This window comes from Chlamydotis macqueenii, chromosome 27, assembly GCF_036417535.1.
Source record: "Chlamydotis macqueenii isolate bChlMac1 chromosome 27, bChlMac1.mat, whole genome shotgun sequence".
Taxonomy (NCBI): domain Eukaryota; kingdom Metazoa; phylum Chordata; class Aves; order Otidiformes; family Otididae; genus Chlamydotis; species Chlamydotis macqueenii.
In genome coordinates this window covers 2,237,366-2,258,771 of record NC_141582.1, presented here as the reverse complement: position 1 = coordinate 2,258,771, position 21,406 = coordinate 2,237,366, and the positions used below count along the sequence as shown (strand labels likewise).

At 61.1% G+C, this 21,406-nt stretch overlaps 3 protein-coding genes and 1 long non-coding RNA gene across 5 annotated transcripts in view; 3 read left to right on the top strand and 1 right to left on the bottom strand.

The window, feature by feature from the left end:
* Positions 1 to 1,120: 1,120 nt before the first annotated feature.
* On the top strand, positions 1,121 to 3,601 carry C27H8orf58 (chromosome 27 C8orf58 homolog). Its single transcript, XM_086767794.1, has 7 exons — positions 1,121 to 1,193; positions 1,457 to 1,573; positions 2,221 to 2,726; positions 2,799 to 2,954; positions 3,039 to 3,126; positions 3,207 to 3,310; positions 3,392 to 3,601. The coding sequence occupies exons 2-7, from the start codon at positions 1,528 to 1,530 to the stop codon at positions 3,473 to 3,475; spliced, it is 984 nt and encodes a 327-aa protein (XP_086623920.1). The 5' UTR covers positions 1,121 to 1,193; positions 1,457 to 1,527; the 3' UTR covers positions 3,476 to 3,601.
* Positions 3,602 to 3,663: 62 nt separating this feature from the next.
* Positions 3,664 to 6,852, top strand: LOC147597387 (uncharacterized). The gene is made up of 6 exons (XM_086767725.1): positions 3,664 to 3,721; positions 3,948 to 4,263; positions 4,340 to 4,437; positions 4,915 to 5,102; positions 5,397 to 5,553; positions 6,558 to 6,852. Exons 1-6 carry the CDS (start codon positions 3,664 to 3,666, stop codon positions 6,707 to 6,709), a joined length of 969 nt encoding a protein of 322 aa, XP_086623851.1. The 3' UTR covers positions 6,710 to 6,852.
* Positions 6,853 to 6,973: 121 nt separating this feature from the next.
* Positions 6,974 to 7,787, top strand: LOC147597386 (uncharacterized). Its single transcript, XR_015261205.1, has 2 exons — positions 6,974 to 7,068; positions 7,140 to 7,787. It is a non-coding gene; the product is annotated as an uncharacterized LOC147597386 (long non-coding RNA).
* A 304-nt stretch (positions 7,788 to 8,091) lies between these two features.
* The window catches only part of BIN3 (bridging integrator 3), a 38,920-nt gene continuing 25,605 nt past the window's right edge, over positions 8,092 to 21,406 (bottom strand). For both annotated transcript variants that reach the window (XM_086767803.1, XM_086767804.1), the window contains exons 7-9: positions 15,881 to 16,022; positions 13,715 to 13,849; positions 8,092 to 9,099 (exon numbers count right to left, since the gene is read on the bottom strand). In XM_086767803.1, coding sequence (XP_086623929.1) covers positions 8,953 to 9,099; positions 13,715 to 13,849; positions 15,881 to 16,022 — 424 coding nt within the window. In that variant the 3' untranslated portion in view covers positions 8,092 to 8,952. The remainder of the gene's footprint in view (positions 9,100 to 13,714; positions 13,850 to 15,880; positions 16,023 to 21,406) is intronic.

The window sequence follows — 21,406 nt, the reverse complement described above, 5'->3', positions numbered from 1 at the left end:
GAGGGAGGGATGCAGAGGGTCCCACCTGACTCCTGCCCCTGTCTCTGGTGCGGGGGGGGGGGGAAAGAGGAATAAACGCTTCTGACTTTTTTGGGGGGAGGGGGCTGGAGGGCGTGAGCACCAGGCCGGGGGTGGGGGCAAAGGTGCTGCCCGGCCCCACCACGCCCCATGGCCCTGCCCCATAGCTCTGCCCCATAAAGCGGCGGAGGAGCAGTGGGCCGCCCCCCCCCCCCGCCCCGTCCAGCCCGATATCCGGTGCCCCCTCCCCGGTTCCTCGTTCGCCCCTGCCCGGGATGCTCCGCCGTCGAGGAGCCTTCAGCGTGGAGCCGCGCCAGGACCGAGGTGAGTCTGGGGTCCCTGGGGCCATCGGGGACCCCCCCTTCTGCAGCTGGGGGGGTCCCTGGGGGCTGGGCTGGGGGGGGCGCTCCCGAGGTCCCCAGCCTGCGATGCTCATGCTGGAGGGGATCCTCAAGGATCCCTGATTTGGGGTGTTTGTGCTGGGTGGGGTGTCCCCAGCACCCCCTAATTTGAGGTGTCTCTGCTGGAGGGGGTCTCTGACACCTCTCAGTTTGTGGTGCCTGTGCTGGAGGGGGTTCCTGGGGGTCCCTGGACCCCTAGTTCGTGGCCCCTCTGCTGAGAGGGGCCGACTGCTGGGAATTGGAACCAGGTGCGTGATTTGGGCTGAGGGGCCTGTGCCTGCACTGGGTTGGAGCTCACTGGGTCCCTGTGTGCCCTGTGGGGGTCCCAGTAACCCCCAGCCCACCTCTATGTGCCCCCAGTTCATGCTGGGACCCCGTCTCTCCAGCAGCAAAGCCTGGGAGGTACCGGGAGTCTGAGTCAGAGCTGTGGATTTGAGGGGGGGGACCCCCAGCGCGGCAGTAGCTCCCGTGGGGAAGGTTTGAGCTCTCCCAGTAACGGGGAGCCCCCCCCGTGCCCCCCACTCCGGTGACGTTCCAAGCGTCGGAGCCGGGAGGAAAGCAGGCACGCGGGGCCATCGCGCGTGGCCTGTGGAAATTCGGTGCGTGGGAGCCGGCAGCCGGCCGTGCCGGGGCGGAGGGGTCACCCCACGGCATTGCTGGGATTCATGTGGATGCTGAAGGGTGGGATTGTCCACTGGGCACCCGCCATCATCTCCCGGTGCCGGTTCCCGTGCCGTGCGGCCGCCGGCCTCGCCAGCCCACGGGTGATGCACGGTGAGTGGGTCCAGCCCCGGCTGCGTGGTGGGGACAGGAATTCGGGAGCACCAGGGATCCTTGCCCAGGGAATTTGGCCCTGAGCGGGGGTTTCCCCAAAACTGTGGGATTCATTCGGCACCCGCCTGTCTGCCCGCCGCCCGCTTGCTTTCCCGGTTGGGTTGGGAAGGGAGCCCCAAACCACCGGCCCAGCCAGTATCACCGATCCCGAATACGGGAACCAGTTGGGAACCAGTCCTGTAATGAGGCGCCTCTGGATACAGGGCCCGTCGCCGGCTTGGGGTGGCTATAAAAGGGAGCGCCGGGACGCGCGCCCGGCAGTCGGCTCTCGGCGATGTGGGGTGGCTCCCGCGCCGTCTGGAAGAGGAGGTTCAGCTGCTGTGAGTTGGGGGGGGGGGGTTGAGCCAGGGAGGGGGCTTGGGGGGCTTGGGAAGCTCCGCACCCCGAATCGAGCGCCGGGAGGGTTCCAAAGCTTCGCTCCCTGTCTCCCCGAGCCTTCTGCTGTGGCCTGGCCGGGATGGGAGGTGGGCACCCGCTCGAGGAGGGCCGAGACCCCCACCACTGTCCCAGGGTGATGGTGGGGACCTCCCGGCTGGTGATGCCCCCCATGCTGAGGGGACAAGCACGAGGAGCCAGGGGTCCCTGCAGCTGTCCCGTGGCACGGGGAGGACAGACACCGTGGCCGTGCTGCGGCCGGCACCAAGCCGGAGCGGGGTGCGGTGAGAGGGGGGCGAGGACCGCGGGGGGACCAGGGCGCTCGGCAGCGTGGGGAACAAGGACGGGGCTGGGTGTGGAGCCGTGTTTCCGGGAACGCTGCCGTCGTACGAGCATCCCCGGAACAGGGCAGGGCTGCGGGGACCCTTCGGAGGGGGGTCCTCGGGCAGGGGGGCTGTAAACTCCGCACGGCGGTGAGGAGAGCGGCCTTGGGCATGGGTGGGGCAGCTCAGGGGGCTGGAAGGGGTGATGGAGGGGACTTCCCTGCCTGGGGACCCCCGTCCGACACCAGCCAGCCTCCCTCGCCCCGCAGATGGTCCCTGGGAGACGGCAGAGAGCTGCGTGGTGCACACCTCCGCCAGCGTCTACCGACGGCTGCAGGAGAGCCCGCAGCGGCCCCCGGGGGGGATGAGCACCTGGGGACCCCCCCCACCGCCACCCCTCTCCTCCGGCAGCCCCGCGGCGAGCGGGCGGCTCCTCAAATCGGAGTCGGAGGACTCCGGGGTGGAGATGGCCAGCAACGACCACTCGCCCTCCACTCCCTTGGGCTCCGAGAGCAGCTTCTCCCTCGACGGCTTCCCACCGGAGAAGAATCCCCCCGGAGAGGACCCGGGCACCGAGCCCCCTCAGCCACCCCGCAGTCGCTCGGCCAGCAAGAAGCTGGCGCAGGCGGCGCAGCGCAGCAGAAGGCAGCGCGTGCCCGGGCGCTGTGTGCGACAGCTCGGCCGGTGCAGCGCCAACGCGGCCGAACCGCGGGCAGAGCCGAAGCGGGACCCCCGGGAACCGGAGGAGCCCAGTGCGGAAGACCCCGAGGACGCGGTGCGTGCTGGGGAGGGGGTGGCTGTGGCTCGGGGGGGCTCAGTGGCCATCGAGCCCCCCGTTTGCCCGCAGGCTGTGCCGGAGGCGATGCTGCCCGTGCCGGGGCAGGGGTTGCGGTACCTGGAGCACGTTTGCCAAATGTTGGAGCGCCTGGCCCGGCTGCAGCAGGACAACCGGCTCCTCCGGCAGCAGGCGGCAGATGCCCGGCGAACCCGCCCTGACGCTGCGGTGAGGGCCGAGAGGACGCGGGGTGCGCCAGGGCGCGGGGGTGCTGGGGGTCCCAGCTCACACCCTGCCCCTCCGCACCCACAGCCCACCCGGGAGATGCCGGGGCAGGATCCGGTTGTGTGGAGGGGCGAGCGGTTCCGGCCACGCTCCTGCTCGGACAGCCAGGCACCAGGTGAGCGGGGTGGGATACAGGGATGGCGGGGCTGCGTCCGGCCGGACCCCCACACTGGCTCTGTCCCCTTCGGCACGCAGCGCTTGACCCTGAGCCGTGCCGGCGGACGTGGGGGCACTCGGCCAGCTCCCCCAGTTTGCTGGACCCCTCCGACAGCGGGGCGGGCACCCCGGCACCAGACAAGGTATGGGCCAGGGGGCCGCGGGGCGAGGCGGGCGGGGGTCCCAGGGGTGCCCCCTCACTGATGGCTGTGTCTCCCTGGCAGGACGGGCGCTCGCACTGGGGCCGGGTGAAGGTTCTGCTCACCCGCCTCGCCCGCCGCTCGCTGCGGGGCAGCCGCTGCAGGTAGGGCCGTGGGGGTCCCGTCACCCTCGGACGGAGGAACTGCGCTGCACCTATTGCATCACACCTCACCGTATGACGTCACGCCCACCCGGGGCCGGTCCCCGGCCCGGCGCCCCTCTCCCCTCACCCTCTCTTTTTCTTCCCCCCTCCCAATAAAGCCTTTTCACTGCCAAAGAGGCGGCTCTTTGCGAGATGATGTGCTCTGGCGCGGTGACGTCACTCTCCTCCACCCCCGTGACGTCACGCGAGGGCGCGTCACGGCTGCATCACTTCCGACGCTTTTTCCGCCCCTTTTTTTCCGCCCGGCCCCGGTCCCACGGCCCAACTGAACCGGCTGCTTCCCCCCGCGACCCCCGGGGGGGGGGGGTCTTCCCCCGAGCCCCCCTCCCAGGCCAACTCCGGCGGAGGGGTCCCGCTGCCTCGGGGTGGGGGGGCGCTAAAGCTTCTCCTTGCCCCCCAGAAACCTCCCTGCTGAGCCCACCGAGCCGCAGGCGGGTGCGCAGCGGGCGCTGGGAGCGGTGGTCTGCACTTGGGAAGGGAGGATGCTCCCGGCCGCATCGCAGGCGGGGGGAGAAGGTGGTCTGCCCCGGGGCGGTCACCAGCCCTTGGGGTGGTGGGCGAGGAGGTTTTTCTTCCCGCTGAGGTGAGGAGGGGGCCGCGGGGATGCTCCGGCGCGGTGTTTCGGTGCTGCTGGAGCCCCTCGTCGTGCCGTCGGGTCTGCGTGCCGAAGGGCCGGGTACCGCAGGCCGGGAAGACGCTGGGGAAAGCTGCCTGCAGCCGCTCTCCCACCAGGTACCCCGCTTCTCCCCTCCAGCCCCCCCTTCCCTGACCATTTCCTACCGTGACGTGGATTTTTCCCTTCCTGCAGCCCCTCCCGAGCCCCCCGGCGCCGCTCCCGCCCCTGCCCTCCCTGGGCAGCAGCAGAGCATCCTCAGCGCCCGCCCCAGCATCCCGCATCCCGGAAAGGTGAGCGCTTGTCCTGAACACACGGGACAGATCTGGGCACTGAGGGGTGGCAGGGGGGTCTCTGGCAGTGACCTTGTCCCCCCCTGTCCCGTCCCCAGCAGCAAACCTCTCCCCACCACCCCATCCACCCACCTGGGGAAGTGCCCGGGGTGAGGGCAGGAGCGGGAGTGACTCGGGATGGGGATGTGTGTCCTGGTTGCGGGGTGGGCGTTTGGGCAGCCCCCTCCCTGCTGCCCTGGACCACCTCTGCCTTTCGGAGTACTCCACACTCACCTGGGCCAGACCTGGCGACGCGGAGCCCTTCCCTACCGGGCGCTCTGGCCACGCGGTGATTTTTGGGGGGGATGTTTGTGGTCAGAGAGGATCTCTCTGGTTTCTCTAAGTCTCCAGGCAGCCAGGCTCTGTGCTCCCACACCACTTTCGGGTGAGCGCCTCGGAGCGAGCCCCAGCACCCTCGGCGTGGTTCTCTGCCTCCAGCCCCTCTTGCGACGCTGGGGAGATGCGACGGCAGCATCCGGCTGCCCCTGCGGCTTTTCACACCTCCGCCTGGCCTGGCTGGACGCCTTCCCCCTCGCCGGCGGCACCCCAGCCGCATCCTGGTGCCTGACCCCGAGGAGGATGCTGAGGCCGCTCCGGATGATGCCGATTCTGCTTTGAGGGCCAAGGTGAGGAGGATGAGGGAGGTCTGCTCTCTGTGCAGGGGCCTGTGGTACTCACCCAGGCGATGGCCCCGGTGCCCCCAGATCACCTGGAACAAGGGGAGGCTCCCCAGCACCCCATAAAGCAAACCGAGGCGTGGACACAGGCGTGGGCTGGACTCGGCGGTCCCGGTGAGGGTTCATTCATCCCATTTTGGGGGAATGCCCAAACTTAGGTTTGGTGGGATGCTGTCATCTGAATTTACTGCGGGACTGGTTGTGGGATGGCATCTATGAAACCTGGTCTTGTCATCCCTGCAGCATCCCGTCCCTCGGCTTTGCGGAGGTCTGAGTACTGACGTACTTCACTCAGCAGTGTTTCAGAAATCAAGGCACATCGCATCGTGGAGTTCACTTTCCCTTTCTGCACGCTCTCCCCGTTGTAACGCTGGGATCTTGCGGGTGGCACGAGAAACCAGTAATTATCCACTTTTACTACATAAGACAGAGTCAGCCTGGTGCCAGGGCGCAGACCCAGCCCGGGCAAAGGGCTGCTTGTTCCCGAGCAGAATTCCGGGCGAGAACAGAACTTTGCACCGCTGGGAATGGTCGGGTAAAGTTTCCGTCGGCGAATTCCCTCTCTCGGGGAGCGCAGGGGACAGCAGGAGGAGCTGACGGCACAGAGCAGGAGCTGGGCTTTGCCGAGCAGCTCCGGGAGCGCGGGATGGAGGAGAGGCGGGTTGCTGGGGACGGGGTGGCAGGGGAGCGCCGGCACCCCAGGGTGACACAGCGATGCGAGGGAAGCAAGGTGGATTTGGGAGAGCCCGGGTGGGGTTTAATCCAGCCGCAGCAGGCAGCCAGGAGAGCGGAACCTCCGGGATGCGGAGCGGCTGGCTAAGAGGCAGCACGTGGCCAGTGCCCACCCAGGACACTGCAGACCACCCCTGTGGGGCTTTGCCCACTCGGGAGCCAGCGTGGGGTCTGCCAAGGCTCAGCTCCCCGTGGAAAAAGCGTGGCAGCGTATGGGCTCAGCTCCTCGCACGACAGTTTTTATATATAGCATCCCTGCTCCGCGTAACCGTGGTAACTGAGTGTTTAATTTTGCTTAAACCTGGCCCTGGCACGTGACGCGGTTGGGAAGGAGGGGAGGGGAGATGAGGGGAGATGAAGTTCTCTGGGCTTGGCTCAGTCCCAGCGGCGGCCGTACGGGGGTCCGGGTGCGGGCTGGGCAGGGGATGCTCTTGGGCTGGGGGCCTGGCTCCGTGTCCCTCGCTGGGGACAGTCACCAGCGTCGCCGTGTCCTGTCAGGGCTCAGGTCCTGTCCCCTTCGCTCCCATCTTTGCTGCCTCCCTGCCAGCAGCGGGAAGGTTTCGTGGGGGGGCCAGCTCCCTGTTTTCTGGGGTTTCCAGGGCGCACCCCATCCCCTGCCACACCGTGGGATCTGGTTTGCCAAATCGGTGATTTTCCTGCTGGATGTTTAAGCAGGAGGCTGTGGAGGAGTGGGGAGCCTCGTGCCAGCCCAAGGTGAAGGGACCCTCGCCGCCTCCATTGCTGGAGAAACCCGACGCAGGTTCGGCACGGCACAGGGGTGTGCAGGTCCCCCGTACCCCCCTTGCTGCCCAAAGCGGCCGTGATGGTGGCTGAGCTTTTCCAGGAGCTGCTGCAGCATCTCGGGGGTTACAAGCACCACGAGGCGTTGCCAGCCTTGCTGGAGAAAGCAGAGCCATCGAAGACTGGGAACCTGGAGCCAGAAAGGGGCCACTGAAGCGGAAGAGGAGGCTGATACGTAGCTGGGGCGGGGAGCCCGGTGTCCCTGGTGCGATCACACCCTGCGCCCCGCTCCGTGTTTTGGGGGAGCTTGGCTGCTCCTATCCCTAATGCACGTTGGGTTTCGGCAGCCCAAGGCTTTGGACCCGAGTGCTGACTTGGCCCTGGATGCTCTCCTGGCCTTTGTGTGCTCCCTTTTGAATTCTTGTGGCTCTGGAGCTCGGTGGTAGGCGTAGGGATGCTGGGGGGGGGTACGGAGGAGATCGTGCAGTGGGTGACCAGTCGTTCTTCTTCCAGGAAACCTCCCTCTGCTGCCTGCGGCCTCGGGGTCCTACGGCATCATGGTGTTCAACCTGGGGAAGCCGGTCTGGAAAGCAGAGGAGCTGGCTCTACCTGGAGAATGACTCAAGCTGGGTACGCGAGGATGAGATGCGCGGGGATGTGGGGTCACCCCCTCTTCAGCCTCTACTGCTCAGACAAGGATCTGGCATCCAGCTGATAGAGAGAAAAAAGTCCCTGCCTGTCTGGACATCGCACGGTGGGGGGGGTGGATGGTGGCGGGGTCCCCACGAGCCTTTTCCATCCCAGTCCCTGTGGAGAGAGGGCTGGAGCTGCCTCCCACCTGGGGCGTGCGGAGCCGGGGCAGCCGTAGGGACGGTGTGGGGGTTGCGGTTCTTTGGGTTTAATGGAAACCTCCGAGGTAGGAAATCTTGCGCGTGTGTGGATCTGGTTTGTGCAGGGACCCAGACACGGGGGCTGCTGCTCGCTGCGCTGCCCGGCACAGTCTCCGACGCTGCTGTGCCTGTCCCGCGTTTCTTCGCTGCTCCACGCCGTGCCAGCCCCGTCACGGCCTTCCCACCCCGTGTCCCGGGACGTGGGGGCTCCTGCAGCCTCTCATATGTGTTCAAATTCCCTTAATGTGACTGTAAAACCGCATTTCTTGTGCTCGGCTGAAGCTCTTTCCTTCCCGCGTCTCCTCAGGGGCTGGTCCATCCCGCTTTTGTCTTTCCCACCCCTTCCAGCCCCGTACCACCTTTCCCCAAATCACATCTCCAACCCAACAGTGTCCCGCTGCAGGCGGCGGGCTGGGGGCCCTGCCAGCCTACGGGAGACACGTTCCTGCGTGGGGACCCCCCCCACCCCAGGGCCGGCAGTGGCTGGCAAGCGGCGGCAGAGGGCGGCAGCAGCGCGGCGTGGGCACCGCGCACCGCCCCCCCCCCCCGCCCCCCCCCCTCCCCGGACACAGACCCCTGTTGCCAAAAACTTTATTGGAGAAAAGCAGCCGAACTCCCCACTCAAGGGTCCACTCCGCCTGTGGGGCTCCCCCTTCCCCAAATTTTCCCTGGGCTTGCTCCCAGCTGGGCTGCATTTCCCTTTTTGCACCCCGCCTGCCTTCCTCTGCTCCTCTCCCCTCGAGTCACCCCTCAGTGGGCACCTATGCACCCCCCTGCGCCCCCCCCAGCTGTGGGGCAGAGGCGTTTTGCCCCGTCCCCACCTCAAATAGGGCCGATTCCCAGCACAGCATCACTTGATGCTCGGTGGGGGGAGCACAGCCCTTCCAGCACCCTCTCCCCATACCTCAAAAAATGGAATTTAGATGCTTTTTACCATCCCCCGGGGGTCTACTGGGCTACTAAGGCACAAAATGAATGGCCCAGCAGCAGCTGCAGGAGTGACCCCATCCTCCTGCTAGAAAGGAGCCCGATCCAGAGCTGGGGTGGGTGCTCGGGGCGGGGGGGGCAGCTGTGTGACGGTGCAGCAGTGAGCCTGAGGCCTTGGGACGGTCGCCAGCACCCAGCCCCCTCCCCGTTTTCAGCCCAGTTGGGTGATTTGCTTCCCTGCCCTGCTGCAAACGCCTGGCTGATGGTGTAGGGGGGCAGACAATCCAGAAAATGGCTGGCTGGGGTGGGGTGAGCCCTGCTGTGCCCCCCCCCAGGCACTACCTTGTCCTGGCAGGAGTGCAGAGCCATGGGGGCCAAGGGCTAAAGCCCCCAGAGTCCATCCCCGGGATAGAGGAGATGGGGAGCAGCTCGCCTGTGGGAGTTGGGGGGGGGGGGGTGGGGGGGTGATCCCCAGCCCCTTCCGCATCACCGGCATCCTGCCACGGAGCTCAGTCGTCGGCCACGATGGACAAAGCCCGCAGCTCGCTCAGCTTGGCGTCGTTCTCCCGCTCCCGTTGCTCATCGCTCAAGCCGGGCCGGTCGATCTGCGCTGTCAGGTCCCCAAAAATTTTGTGCATCTCCGTGTAGTAGATGACCTGGGGGGGGGGGGGTGGGAGAAAGATGGGGGCGAGTGGGGCTGGTGGGGAAGGGGGGGTGGGGGGTCTCCATGAGGTGCGGCGTTGCCTGAGCCAGCCTTAGCGTTTGTTTCTAAAATAGCTTCCTCCCATGTGTTGATACCACCCCCTTAGATTATTACAACTCAACACATTTTAATAACGCGCTGCCCTTCTCCGCTCGCTTCCCATCTGGGGAGCTGCGCACGCGGGGCTGCCGCCGGCACGGTGGCCACCGTGCCGCAACCGGGCTGGCCCTCGCCTTGTCGCCGGTGTCACCGGGCACGGGGACGAGTCGCCTGCCACGTGCCGCCGTGCACCGCAACGGGGTCTCGGCACCCCGGGCGGGGGGGGGGGCACGGCGAACGCGGCGAGGCATTGCGCTTGGCAGCGCTGTACCCAGCGCGAAGCAGGGGGAAGGGTGTTTTAATAACGTGCTAATTAGCACCGCCAATTAACTCCGGCAGCGAGCAGCGCTTCCCGGAGCGGGAGCCAGTGGGTCAGCGCAGGCAGATGGCACCGGGATGCCTGCTCGGGCGCGGGGCCCTCGCCGAAGGAGAGCGAACCCTCCCTTCGAGAGCACCCGGTGCTTGCGGGCAAGGTGGCAGAGTCAGGCCCCTCCGGCTCGGGACGGCTGGTCTGGGCGTCCCACCCCAGTTTTGGCAGGGAGGGACGGGAAAGCACTGTGCCCGTTTTGCAGAGGGGCACAGGAGAGGCTCGGTGGGCACCCAGGACCCACCCCAGCGTCCCCAGCAGCGCCGGTACGAAGACACGCACAGTCTCCATGGAGACCGGCTCCCCTAATCTTGCTCAAAACGATGTTTATTTTGGGCAGGGCCGAGGGGAGATGCTGGGGACCTGACTGCCTTTGCCAGCTACCTGCATTCCCCCCCCCCCCCCCCCCGGGTCTGTCCGTACTGGGGTGCGATGTGGGGGGGGGGCTGCTCCAGGTCTCCCCACGCAGCAGGCCTTGGGTGATTCAGCATCAATGCTCATTTGCACAGTGACTAACGAACCCCGCGCCGCGGCAGCAGGGCCAAGTGAGCAGGCGTGCGGGCAAGGGACCCCCCCGCCTCTGCCCCCGCACCCCACTTGCAGCCCCCTCCACCCAACCACGGTCCCGCAGCCGGGTCACCCCAATGCATCCTCCTCGCCCCCACTCCCACGCAAGCCAGAGATGCTGCCCCAGGCTGAGCGTTGCCCAAAACGCCCCGCCAGCACCGTAACCCCTTGGCGATGCCGTGGTTGAGCACGGAGCCCGCCCGGTGGGCTGGGAAGCCGGGCGTCGGAGGTCTGGAGCAGCCCGCCATGTCCCTCGTCCCCATCCCGGCGTCAGATGGGCTCGGTTCAGCCACATATGGCCGAGCGGCGCTGCCAATTCCGGCACAGAAAAAGGCACCGGCGCAGCGAAACCAATCTCCCCGGGATGGCAGGGCCGCAGGCAGCTGCGTGCAGCCGGGGCTGGGGGGGGGACGGACACGCTGTACCCCCCCACAAGCTCCAGCCATGCCAGCATCCGCCGCAGCATCTCCTCCGTACGCAACGGGCAAGGCAGAGCAAATATTTGAGCGGCTGCTGTCCCCCCGCCGCCACCGCCCACGTGCCACAGCCATTGAGCCCTTCCCAAGGGAGATGCTGGATCCCAGTGGGATCTCCTCTCTCCCAGTAGGCCCCAGTGCCTAACCAGCAGGCAGCCATCCGGGACGTTCGCGCGCATCGCCAGCCGTCTCCTGTGCTTTATCAATGAGATCCCACAGGCATCCATCCCCCCCCCGGATGCTTTTCTCCCGTTGAAATACGGGATAAAATCATCGCTGCCTCCACGGCGGCGGGGGTCCCTGCAGCGGGGCGGGGGGGCTGCACCCCACACCCCTGCGCTGCCCGTACCTGCCGCCCCGCGCCCACCCGCGGCTCAGTACTTTTCCAGCTATGGATGCCATATGCTCCATCCCCCCCTCCATCCCATCAAATCCTATCTCCAGCTCGCCTTTGAGCCCCAGCCAACGGCCCCGCGTCCACCTGTCTCGAACTAATTCTGTTTCGGGACACCCTGTTCCCCGGATTTTTCTATAAGATCGCCTTCGCGCCGGCCAGCAGCGCTTGGTGTTTATGTCAACCCTACACAAAACAAAAGCCCGGGGTCGCTGCCAGGGCAGGACGGCAGCACCGCGCCCGAGCCTGCGGGACGGTCCTGCTGCGCAAGCCTCATTTTTTTTTTAATTTTTTTCCCCCCCATTTCATTAAAAACCAGGGGATTATCATGTTTTCTAGCTGGAAAATAAAGCGCAAGGCGGGAAGGAAGCGTCGTTCACGCGCTCGCACCAGTGACGGGGGCTCCAAATCTCCCCTCCTTTCATCTCCATGTGGCCACTTCAAAGTCCCCCAAGGCAGGGAAATATTTTGCCTCGGTTGGCTTGGCCCCGGCCATGTGGGTGGACAGAAATATTCGGTGTTGAATGTTACAGCCCCCCCCTCCTGCTGCGAGCTCAGGGCATGTCACGCCGTCAGGAGACACCCGGCAGCGGGGCCCGCGGCCAAGCTGTGCCATGAGAACCCAGCCGCCCGGCGAGGCGGGGGGCGGAGTGGGGGGCTCGTGGGGTCAGAGCCGCAAAAGTGCTGCTCCGGAGCTGGTTTGATGTGGGGTCCTTCCCTTCGCCGTGGCACGGCTTGTTCCCAGCGCATCCTTGCGCTGGCCAGTGCCACTTGTCACACACTTGTCTCACTTCAAGCCTCCGTTTTCTCCAGGGTCAAAAAAAAAAAAAAAATAAGAGAGGGAAAAAAAGAAACCTAATGGTTTTGCACCTGGGGCTGCCTTCGAACGGCAGGTTTGACCCGGGGACAAGCAACCCCGGTGTGGTCCCAGCCTCCACGTCCCCCCCCTCTTTCCTTGAGGGATGCGCGCTGGAGCCCATCAACCGAGCATCGCTCCTGAAGGTACCAGCAGAAGAGGCTGAAAATAGAAATTCCACCGAGTAACGTGAACCCCCTGAGATGCTAAATAAGCCAAATGAGGCAGGGAGGGAGAGGTAACCCGGGCTGAACAGTGTGAACGCTTCCCATCACCGGCGTGCAGCGGGGATGCTGGGATGGGGATGCTCCCAGCATCCCAACCGCTCTCTCCTGCCTGGGGACCTCCCTGTGGGTGAGCAGCCGCCGCGGTGAGTCCCGGCTGCAATTCCTGCCTCGCCACCGACTCTTCAAAGTGCCCTTGGGCAAGTCACTTCCCTTTTCTCCGTTATTTCAGCCACCTGCGACGGGGGAAACGCTGCGCAGCTGGACCAGCGTCAGTCCAGCCTGCGGGAGACGCACGGGCTCTGTCACACCGCCGCCTTTTGGGTCTGAAAAAACGAGATTTCACTCGCCTCTCCTGACAAAAATCCTCGCCCGGAGAGAGGCAGGCCAAGAAACAAAATAGAGGATGCCTGAGGAAAAAGAGGGTCCAAACGGAGAGGCTCACAACATCGCCCTGCCGCTCAGCGGCTCGCAAACCGCCCCGACGCGGCCGGGCAGCATTCGTGTTCCAAGGTCTCTCGTCCAAACCACCCACCCACGGCGAGCGGCCGGAGAGGGTTTGCGGAGATTTTTTTTTTTTTTTTTTTTTTTTTTTTGCGCTGGCTCCAGGGAGTCGGGTTATTTCGGCTGCGCCGGCTGGAACAGGGAGCCCCGCGCGCGCGTGTGCCCGATTGCTAAGGGAACAGCGCGAACAGCATCCCCAGCACCCACCCAGGCGACGGCGGGTGCATCGGCAGCCATCTGGTAGGTGAATCAGCCTGCAGACAACTCGCTGGCAGCTCTGCGGAGAGGCCCCCTCCCCAAAAAAACCCTCCCCAAGTCGGAGGTGACATGAAACCCCTTGCCCTTTGCACCTCGCTGCGGCAGCTCCCTTCCAAAATTTAAAAAAAAAAAAAATTCAAAAAAAAATTAAATAAACCGTAGGAAAACGCCCACGCCAAGGAGCAGTGGGGGGTTTCGCCCACCTCCTGGTGCTGGACCACCCCGTGATCCAGGGCACGGCGTACGGCCCCAGTGCCAGGAGTTCAAAGCTAGATTAGATCCCGGTCGTGTTTAAAAGAAAAAAAATAAAAGAGGCGAGAGAGGAGAAGGAAGATGGAGGAGGAGCGGCAGCACGCCCCAGGAGGAAGCTGGAGGATGGGAATTAAAGCAGGCTGTGGTTTATTTAGGCCACCCCTTCCTGCAACGCCTTGGCGTGGAGATTTCGGAGCAGCCGCCTCCATCCCTGCCAGCACACGATGAGCCCTGAGCATCTCATGACCTCCAACAGGACCCAGCCCTGAGCTGAGGACTACAAAACTCACCTCCAGTTCGCCCTTCCATCCAACAGCCAGCGCCGCATCGCCGCGCGGACCAGCAGATGCTGACCTGCTCCTCTGCCTTGAGAAGGTCCAAGGGTGACCTGCCCAGTGTCCCACCACCACTCCCCATGCCCCATCACCAACTGGCAATTAAATTGCCAAAGGTCCAGCATTTTGGCAGAGGTCTCACTCAGCTCGAAGAGCCATTTGCACCCAGGTGGGACCCCAGTGAGGACCACCACCCCACCAAAGGGATGCCTGGCAGGCAGGGGACGGCATCTTACCTGTGCCCGGACCAGCGACTCAAAGCTGGGTTTGAAGTAATCGATGCGGCTGCTGTAAAACTTGGGCATTTCCTCCAGGAGCTGCTTGTTTTTGGCTTCAAAGTCCTCCTTCACCGGCCTCAGCTCTTCACGGGCCTGTGGAAAGGAGAGGATGGGGAGTCACACATCTAGGAAAACGCCCTTCCCTTGGGCAGACCTGCACAAAGGCCACTCCAGACCAGCAGACTGCTCTGAGGACAATCAGTGACCAGCTAACAGAGCCTGGTGGGACCCATGCAACCATCCAACAGAGCCTGGTGGGACCCATGCCACCAGCTAATGGAGCCTGGCAGGATCCAAGTGATCATCTAACAGAGCCTGGTGGGATCTAAGTGACCAGTTAACGGAGCCTGGTGGGACCCATGCTACCATCTAACGGAGCCTGGTGGGACCCAACTGACCATCCAATGGAGCCTGCTGGGATCTAACTGACCAGCTAACGGAGACTGGTAGGATCCATACAACCATCCAACAGAGCCTGGTGGGACCCAACTGACCATCCAACGTAGCCTGGTGGGACCCAAATGACCATCCAATGGAGCCTTCTGGGACCCATGCGACCAATTAACAGAGCCTGGTGGGACCCAAGCTCTGACCCTGGAAAGCCATGGGGCACCTAGAGAGGCTGCTGCAGAGATCACAAGCCAGCCGGTCTTCTCCTCTTCAGAGGAACAGGGACAAAAACCAGCCCCAGAGCTCAGCCAGGCTGGAGAACATCTCCATCCATGTCCGTGTCCCCTTGTCCTGCGATTCCCAAGAGCATCGCCAGAGGATCCTGCCCCCACCGTCATTTTCGCCCGTGACCTTCAGCTCGGCGCGTCCAACTGGCTTCTTTAAACAGAAGCGTGGGGAGAAAGGGAAATGTCTCTGAGATGGTGTGGAAAAGGGCAGGAGGGGGTGGGCTGTGAAATATTAGACCGGTTCAAGTCTGCCACTTAATCCCGGTGCCATTCCAACGGGAGGGGGGACATGGGAGAAAGCCGGCGAGCCGAGCCTAGCCACAGCGCTGGTCCCGCTCCCTGGGACGGCACGGACAAAGCCTTAAACCGGGCTTAAGTAGGACTGAGAGGCAAAGGAGCAAATCAATCGCCTGCCACGAAACAAGGGGCGTTCAAACTCCTGGGGTGGAGGTGACGTGGGGCACGAAACAGCGGCAGACTTTGAGCAAAGAGCTCTGAGGGGAAGATGTGAATTCGCAGCTCGATAAAAATATTTGGATGAAATTACGCTATTTCCCACCAAATCTGTGGGTTCAGGATCGCTCAGGGCTCACGGAGGCGTTAGTTAAGATCTTGGGCGGGACGAGGGGAATTAGATCACCCAGAAGTTCATTAAGGGGAAAAAAAATATTAAATAACTAAAACCTGCTTAATCACCAGGACAAAAGCATTCCCATTTTTCCAGCAACAGCTTTAGTCGGCGAGGCTGAGCGAAGTAAGCGGCTTACTATTAAACCGCAGGTTTCTTTTGTTAAGGCTGATGGGGCTGTTCTTTAACACAAAACTTAATTTTTCCGGGGAAAGTCATCAGAAAATCCACGTCCTTTGATGGTTCCTTCGAGGATCAAGCAACGTTCTGCCGAAGCGACAGATCTGGGGGGAAATGCTGGTGTTGATTTAATTTTTCTTTAAAAAAATCACGATTTTGCAAAAAAATTGGGAGAAAGAAAAGAATCTGGCGAAGCTTCCTGTTAACCAATTACTGCAATTTTCCAAGACGAATTTTTTTTGGAACAGGTGGCAAACACAAAGCCTCAAACCGCTCTGATCTTCCCCTTCTCCCATCCAGCTGCTTCCTCAGACGCGGAGGTCAGGGTGGGGGGGAAAACCCCTCATGCGTCGACTTTGGCGCTGGCCGCTCCTCTGAGCATCGCTTCGATTCCGTTTTATTTTGGAAAAACCCTGGAAAACTGGCTCTTTCCCTTCGCTGAGCGCTCTCATTCACATTTCTCTTACCAAGAGCCCTGCGTGGCAATTTTACATCGATAAAACCCTTCCAAAATTTTATTATTCCATGGGGACTTGGCATGGAGGTCCAACACTAAGGGATAAGCTCTTCCCAAGCCCGTGGGACACATCCCTGGGGTTTTCCCACCGCCCTCACTCGGGATTCGGGTGCGCGAGGTACCTGGTGCAGCTTGGCGAGGACGGGGCCGGTCCTCTCCTTCTCCTCGTATTTCTCCACCTTGGACTGGAGGCGCTTGTAGTCCTGCAGCGTCTGCTCCCGTCTCTTCACCGCCACGTTCAGGCTGGGGAAGACGCTGCTGAACCTGGGGGGGGAAAAAGGATGGGAAAGGGTTTTTTTGCGTGACGGGCGGATGCAGCATCCACAGCGATCTCCCAGCTGAAATTCCCCAGATAATTTGGGATGCAGACCAAAAACACCCCGGGGTGTTCTGTGTTCCAGGAAACCTCTACGTAAAGATTTACAAAGGCAAAGCGAGGAGAGAGAAAAAGCGCACGCTCAATTTTTTTTGCAAAGGTCAACCCATGTGCCGAAGGATGTGTTTTTAAATAATAATAACAATAAAAATAATAAAAACTGAGCCAATTTTGCAAAGCCTGCTTAAAGTGCTTTGAAGGTCCCAACCTGCTTCTGCCTTCTCCTGCCAGCCCTTATGCTTTTATAATTAATTCCTTATTTTAAATGGGTTTTTTTTCCCCCCTCTCTTCCAGCTGCCGTGTTGGAGAACATGGAGAGCTGCCTTATCCGGGACGAGGCACAGAAGCCGCTGCAGAAAACAAAGCTGTTAAAAAAAAAAACAATTAAAAAAATAAACAACTTTTCCCCCCATATATAGTTAGCAAATGTGGTATTTCCCCCATAGCGTGCTTGGAAAGGGAAGGAGTTGAATCAAAAGCCTGGGAAAAATAATCAATAAAAATTAACTTTTGCTTTTTCAGGCAATTTCTGGGGCGGCAAAGCCCAGCCCGCCGTACAGCAAGGAGCTCTGTGCCCCACGCAGAAGGAGCACCGGCAGCCAACAATTCGCCAGGCTGCGGGGAGATTCATATTATTAAAATGTGTTACGAATTGAGGGAACATCTGACGGCGACGGCAAGAGAGAATCGTAGTTTTTGAACGCGGCAGGAGAGGGCGAAGGCAGAAAGTGGAGCACTGCTCTTGTCTCCTGGATTTCAGTGGGGAGCACGTCGGTGCCGGGCTATGGGTCATACTATTCATTTATTCTCCACAGTATTATATTAAATTAATCTCCACAAATTATAGGGTCCTCCTAGGGGGGGTAGGGGGTGTCAAAGCCAGGAATTGGTGGTGAAAAATATGTCTAAGCATCCTGGGGATGATTTTTCACTTCTGAGAGGCAAGCAAACAGGTTGCTGATATCTTTAAAAAGAAAAAAAACAAAAACAAAAAACAAAACCAACCAAAAAACCCCTATAATTCAGGCTGGGGGGCACTTCAGCAAAAAATAAAAACACAAATCCCACTTTATGACCGTAATTTGCTTTAGACGCGATCAGATGCGGGGTTCAAACCAAACCAGGGGCCCTCGCAGCCCTGCACCCCCGCTCCATCCCCGACGGGAGAATATTTGCGTTCAAACTTTTGTGTTCCAGCATCCCTCAGGAACGAGGGACGCGTTCTCGCCACCCCGCTGGGCGAGGATCACCGGGGCTGGGCCGTGCGGGCTTTCCGCGCCTTCGCCCCGCGATATTTTCCTTGCCGCCGAGGTCATCGCAGCCGGAGCACGAGGAGCAACCTGCCAAAGTCATCAGGGAGCTTCGCCCGGCGTCACCCGGCCGCCCGCCCGCGCCGGTCAGATGCCGCTGCCCTGACATCGCTTTTTACGGTAACGCTCCCCTATTATATTTAAATGTCGCGGCGGCTTACGGGTGCCGGCTGTGGCGCGCTCCGAGGGCTGGATTCGCCATCTCCCGGGCTGCTGCTTCCACATAACATCCAAAAATATGCCGGGGGAAATAGGGACGGGCAGCGAGGACCGCGGGGAGGACGGGAAGGGGAACCCCCATTGAGGGGGGCGTTCTCCACCAACGGCGTGTGCGTAACGTCGCGGTTTCGGCGGAAATTTCCCCGCGCATCCATCAGCTCTTGGAAGAAGACGCCCGAAACCGCTAAGCCTTGTGTCCATACCCTACACCAGCTTTTTTGGTTGTTTTTTTTTTTTCCTGGCTTTTGAGCCCTTGCTCCCGCACGCTGTCCCTTGCTCGGTGCTCGCACACCAAAAGAGCCGCGAGACACCGGAGAATCAGCACGCGGCCACTTACATCCAACAAACTCGCTACCGCAGGCGAAGAGAGAACCCTTTAGCTCAGGAACGCAGAGAGCGAGAACGCCGAGGATGAGCAGCGACACAGTTTCCATTCACTTTGAAGTTTAAATCTGGTTTTAAAAATAAAAAAGGCTTGATTTATGGGTGGTGTTTTTTTTTTTCTTCCCTTTTTTTGTTCCTGGTATCAACGCGGTGCAATTTTGCAGCCCGTAATGGAAGGACACTGCACTTTAAAAAAAAAAAAACCAGCTACGGCGCTGGATCTGAAGAGGCTGTTAGCGTGTAGGCACAGCAACTACTGCCTCACAAGGACTTTTTAATGCATAGATTATACGCTGCATTTCCGAGAGCTCAGCTCCACAAGCTGCCACGAACACAACGCACCGTGCCAGCCGCCCAGCTCCGAGCATCCTGAGCTCCAGCCTGGGTGCTGGAAACATCAGTGTTGAGCAATGGGTTGGTGAGGGATGCGCGCGGGGGGCTCAAATCAGCCCCCCAGAGGATGCTCCAGGGCTTTTAAGGGCCGTGAGCGGCAAAGTTGAAACCCACTCGAGTTTTTCCTGAGCAGCCGCAGCCCAGCAGCAAAGGGGCGTGGGGATTTGAGTGGCTTGTGAAGCCTACGTGGTGTTGGGGTTGTCTGGGTGAGGTGGTCCCTCACCGCCAGCACCGGCTGGAAGGACCACATGGCTCCTCCAGACATCACCAGCACGCCGGCCGAGCTCTGCCTGGTTTAATTTCCACACAGGATTAGCTCAGCTCGAGCAGGATGCTCCTTCCTTGGACCGATCTGGCTTGGGGCAAAGCCACCTGCGGCTCCTGAAGGAATGACTCCGTCTGAATTCCCTCTGAAATTCCCCCAGAGTTCAGGGAGAAGCGGGTTCCTTTGCCCACGCTGAAGCCCTGCCCGGGTTTTTCTCCCCGTGTGTACAGAAATACGATCTCCAGCCAAGCGCCAGGGCTGGTAAACACGCACGAAGGGTGATGGAGATACGGGCTCCCTCCGCTGCCAAGTTATTCCGATGACTTAATAAATGGCTGCATTTCACATCACCCCAGCGTCTTCACAAATATCTCATGCATGTTATTTACAAACGCTCTGCGGGGAAAGGCTGGCAGAAAGGCCGGCTACAAACCCTCCGAAAGCTCCTGCCGTCCACACACACGTCCCACGAGCCCGCGAGGGTCTCTGCTCTTTTCTGAAGCCCTCGGCTCAGCACCGTGGACCCTCCCAGCAGCAGACGAGGGATGAGGACCCTCGTTAGTGCCACGGACGCTGAGCAACATCCAAACGCCCTGCAAACTGAGCCTGAACAAGGAAACCCAGAATTTTAGCGGGACCAGGGAAGCCTCAGGAGCAAATCCTGGTCGGTTCACCCATCCACCCCCCCGACACAAGGGCAATATTCCTCCTGCTGTGACGCGCTCCCAGAAGCAGATGTGGCACCATCCTCCTCCGTACGCTCTGCCCCGACCCTGCTTTAGCAGGGGATGAGAGGGTCCGACAGCCATAACCCACTCCCAAACCCCCAGCACCGCCCCTCTCTGACTCGATGTTTAATTTTTTTTTCACGCAAAAGCACAGAAAATCGAAGCGGAGAAAAGAAAATCTGGCGGGCATGGCGCTAAAAGCGCAGAGCAGGAGGTAAAACAGCAGCACAGGGCATTAGAGCCCCCGCCACGAAAGCGGCTTGCGGAATAAGCCGCCGTTGTTCCCTGTCACTTTTTAGGGAAGGCTGCTGAGAGGGGATTACAGCACAGGCGGCTTAAGAGGAGCAGGTGAGGGGAGATACGCAGGGATAACGAAAAGAAAATACAAATTACTGTCACCCTGTGGCTGCGGGGGGAGAGGGGGGAACGTATCAGTGAACTCCTCTTAGGATGACAGTTTAGCCTTGGAAAAATAAAAAAAAAACCCCACACAAATCACCCAGTTCTCTGAATTACAAATCACGTTGCCACCTTGTCTCCACGCCAGCCTCCCATCAGCTTCTCATAATTAAAGGACGGGGCTGGAGAGACACTGCCACGGAAGATGAAAGTGCCACCAGGATTCCCGTCGCTGCTGGATTCGGTCGTTAAGCCAGCCCGGCTGACAAGTCTGGTGCTTGGAAATGGGAAACTTCTCTTCCTCTCCCTTCGGTGAGCCCGGCCAGCGGCTCTTTGCCGGGATGCCGGAGGAGCGGGACCGTCCCATCACCTCCCTGCCCGCAGCGAGGTCCCCCAGCAGCCCGTCTTCTCCTCTCCGTCCCCAACGCTCGCCCTGGGGCTTCCTCCACCCCCATTTTTAGCGTCAGTGATGCAAAATTGGTGCTAAAGCTTTGGCATAGGGAAAAATTTTGGTAAAATCCTTTTTTCTCCTCATTTGCAAGTGTCTTGAGCAGTCTTGTTGGCATCCCCATGAGCCGGACCAGGCTGGCACGCACGCGTGCTCTTCCCTGTGGCATTATTTTAGGGACAACGGCTTGGAAAATGAAAGCAAAAGGAAGCGGGCAGGATCTATGGCTGGCACCGGCCGGGGAAAAAAAGAAATAACAGAGCAGGGGAGCATCAGATGCGAAAGAAAGCGACGGCAGATGAGATGAGGAGGAAGCTTGGAGAGGCACGAGGAAGGCTCGGCGCGAGGCCGAAGCATGCGGGCTATGCTGGGGGATGCCTGCCATTCCTCAGCCCGTGCCCACACGTCCGTCGTGGGCCCGTCCACCCACCAGGAAGGGGGAAATGAAAACCAGCCCTTCCGACCGGAGCGAAAAGGAGCAGAAATGAAGATGAGGGCACAAAAAAGCAGCGAGCTGGGGATTAGGCTGCGAGCCCCGCGCGGCGGGAGGGGGCCAAGGCAGCCATGTGGCTAGCTTTGTGCACGAAATCCTCATTAGGGGCTCGTTAAGGACATGAAAGCGGCTTTTCCTGCTTCCGGTCCCCAGCACCCTTGGGGCTGCTTGTGGCCGGTTATCCGCTCTGGCTGCCGGGGAGGAAAGGCAGCTCGAGGGTTGACGTTAATGGCAGGGTTATGGGAAGATGATGATGATGATGATCCCCCCCATTCCGTGGATGCCAAGCACCAGTTGCGATCGCCGGCAGGTATTTGTTGACACGCAGCTCTAATTAATTGAATTTCTACATTAATCTGCTGCAAAGGTGGAGCAGGACCACGCTCCCAGCCAAGGGAACGGGGCCGTGCCAGGGTGAGCACGACACCCCGACGCTCAGGGAGGTCCAGCCACCTCGAGTTTGTTAAACCCAGACCCTGCAGCAAGGAAAATCGGCTCCAAAACTGTGAAATGGCATTAAAGCCTGGGAATCTCCAAACCACCTGGCTCGTTTAAGCGGCTTCCTTCCTGAAATACGGACACGCAATACGTAACGGTAAGGCGACAGCGCGCAGTCTATCACCAAACCTGCGT